We start from the raw sequence: 2179 nt of genomic DNA, 5'->3' as shown, positions 1-2179 counted from the left end.
AACAACTATGTGTGTATGTGTGTATTCATGCTTGTTTATACTGAAGTATTTTTTCAAAGGATACAAAAGGGATTGTTAACAATGGATACCATTAAACAGTTATATTAGAGATAGATGAGAGAAAACTGTTTTTTCATTCATGTCTCTCTGTCCTATTTGATAATTTCAATAAGTGAGTGTGTCACATTTATAATTTAAAATATCCAGCCTAAAATGTAGGACAATTCAGTGTCACCTCTTTAAAGACTGATGATCTTCCACCCGTATATACCGCCCTCACAGCAGGCAGGTTGAGTTAAGGGATTTCTCTCTCAGAGCACTACCCACTGGATTGTAACTATTTACATGGAAGTTTCTCTTACCAGCATGTGAGCCCATTGAAAACAGACACATGTTTTATTCATCTCTGTATCTACTTCTTTAGCAGAGCATCAGGTACATTATAGATGGACAATATACGTTTAATAAATGAACAAGAATAAATTCACAAAGCTTTTCTTTTTCCATCACCCACATTTAACCTCTCCCTCCTATGAACCCCTACAGCACTCGCTTTGTCTCTAATAATACTCAAGTCACTCCCCCTTGTGGAATAATGCTTTGTGAAGCCTTTCACAAAACTCCATGAGAATAAAGGCAATGTCATACCCATCTCCTTCTCAGCACCCAGCATGTTACTGGCCCCAAGTGGGACCCAGAAGTATTTGCTGAATTGAACTGAAAACACTTCCACAATTAACATGAAAAAGAGTACTGTCCTAGGAAAATCATTCCTCTGACTCCAAAAAGAAATGCGCTCAGACTTTCTGCGTCTGTCTTAGCAGAATAAAGCCCTGTGGTTAATGACAGACTTTAACTATTGGAAGTACAAAGCCAAGTTGTTTTCATCTGGTACTGGAATAAAGAGATAAGAAGCTTTTGTTTTCATGTATCTAATCATTTTCTAAGTCATATTTCTTCTTTTGCAGCAGGCAAGAGAACAAAATGGCAAGAGGCAATCATACCACCGTGACAGAATTTGTCCTTATGGGATTCACAGACCGTCCTGAGCTTCAGCTCCCCCTCTTTGTGGTGTTCCTGGTCATTTATGTCATTACCCTGGTGGGAAACCTTGGCATGATCGTGCTTATCAAAGTAGATTTCCGACTCCACACCCCCATGTACTATTTCCTCAGTCACCTGGCATTCATTGATCTTTGTTACTCATCTTCCATTGGGCCCAAGATGCTGCAAAATTTATTGGTGAAGAAAAAAACCATCTCTATTTTGGGGTGTTTTGCTCAGTTGTACTTCTCCAGTGCTTTTGCCACTACGGAATGCTTCCTGTTGGCCACAATGGCCTATGACCGCTACATGGCTATCTGCAACCCTCTGATTTACACAGCTATTATGACACAGCGGGTCTGCAGGGAGTTGATGGTAGGGGTCTACACCTATGGCTTCCTAAACTCTGTGATACAGACCGCTCTGACTTTCCAGTTGTCTTTCTGCAACTCCAATGTCATCCACCACTTCTACTGTGCTGACCCCCCTCTCCTTGCCCTCTCCTGCTCTGACACCCACCGCAAAGAAAAGCACCTCTTGATCTTCTCTGCAGTGAATCTCACTGGATCCCTCCTGACTGTCCTCATCTCCTACATTTGCATCCTCTTTTCTATTATAAAAATCCAGTCTTCTGAGGGCAAGTGCAAAGCATTTTCCACCTGTGCCTCCCATCTCACTGTGGTCACCATCTTCTATGGAACACTGTTTTTCATGTACCTACGGCAAACAAAAACAGGGAATTCATGGAAGCATAGCAAAGTGGTCTCTGTGTTTTATAGTCTTATAATTCCCATGCTTAACCCTCTGATCTACAGCCTGAGGAACACAGAAGTAAAGGACACCCTGAAAAAAATGCTAGAGGGCAAAGAGCCATAGTGAGTGAGTTAACAAAATGCAATATCATGAAGGTTGGGTATACTGACATGATGTATAGTCTATCTGGTTGAAATTTGACAGGCCAATTACTATCCAGTCAGGAAGCAAACGGTTAATCCAATTTGGGAATTTTCATGGCCAAAAGTACTAGGCCATTGGCTTGACATAGTAATAGTTAATCAATTATCATGGACTAATCAGAATTGATTTACAAGCTAGAATGTCAATAACTATGTTCTTCATATGTTAAAGATAAAGT

General features: G+C 40.6%; 1 protein-coding gene across 1 annotated transcript; it reads left to right on the top strand.

Moving 5' to 3' along the window:
- The first annotated feature begins 984 nt into the window (after positions 1-984).
- LOC103269977 (olfactory receptor 1030-like) lies at positions 985-1920 on the top strand. The gene has a single exon (XM_008067526.1). The coding sequence runs from the start codon at positions 985-987 to the stop codon at positions 1918-1920; it is 936 nt and encodes a 311-aa protein (XP_008065717.1).
- Positions 1921-2179: the final 259 nt, after the last annotated feature.

This window comes from Carlito syrichta, unplaced genomic scaffold (genome assembly GCF_000164805.1).
Source record: "Carlito syrichta isolate Samal-C Ts95f unplaced genomic scaffold, Tarsius_syrichta-2.0.1 Scaffold309682, whole genome shotgun sequence".
Lineage (NCBI taxonomy): Eukaryota > Metazoa > Chordata > Mammalia > Primates > Tarsiidae > Carlito > Carlito syrichta.
Note: the sequence above shows the minus strand (reverse complement) of the source record. Positions and strands in the feature narration are given on the sequence as shown.

Coding starts and splice junctions, on each gene's coding strand:
- LOC103269977 (XM_008067526.1), top strand. CDS start 985: ATGGCAAGAGGCAATCATACCACCGTGACAGAATTTGTCCTTATGGGA.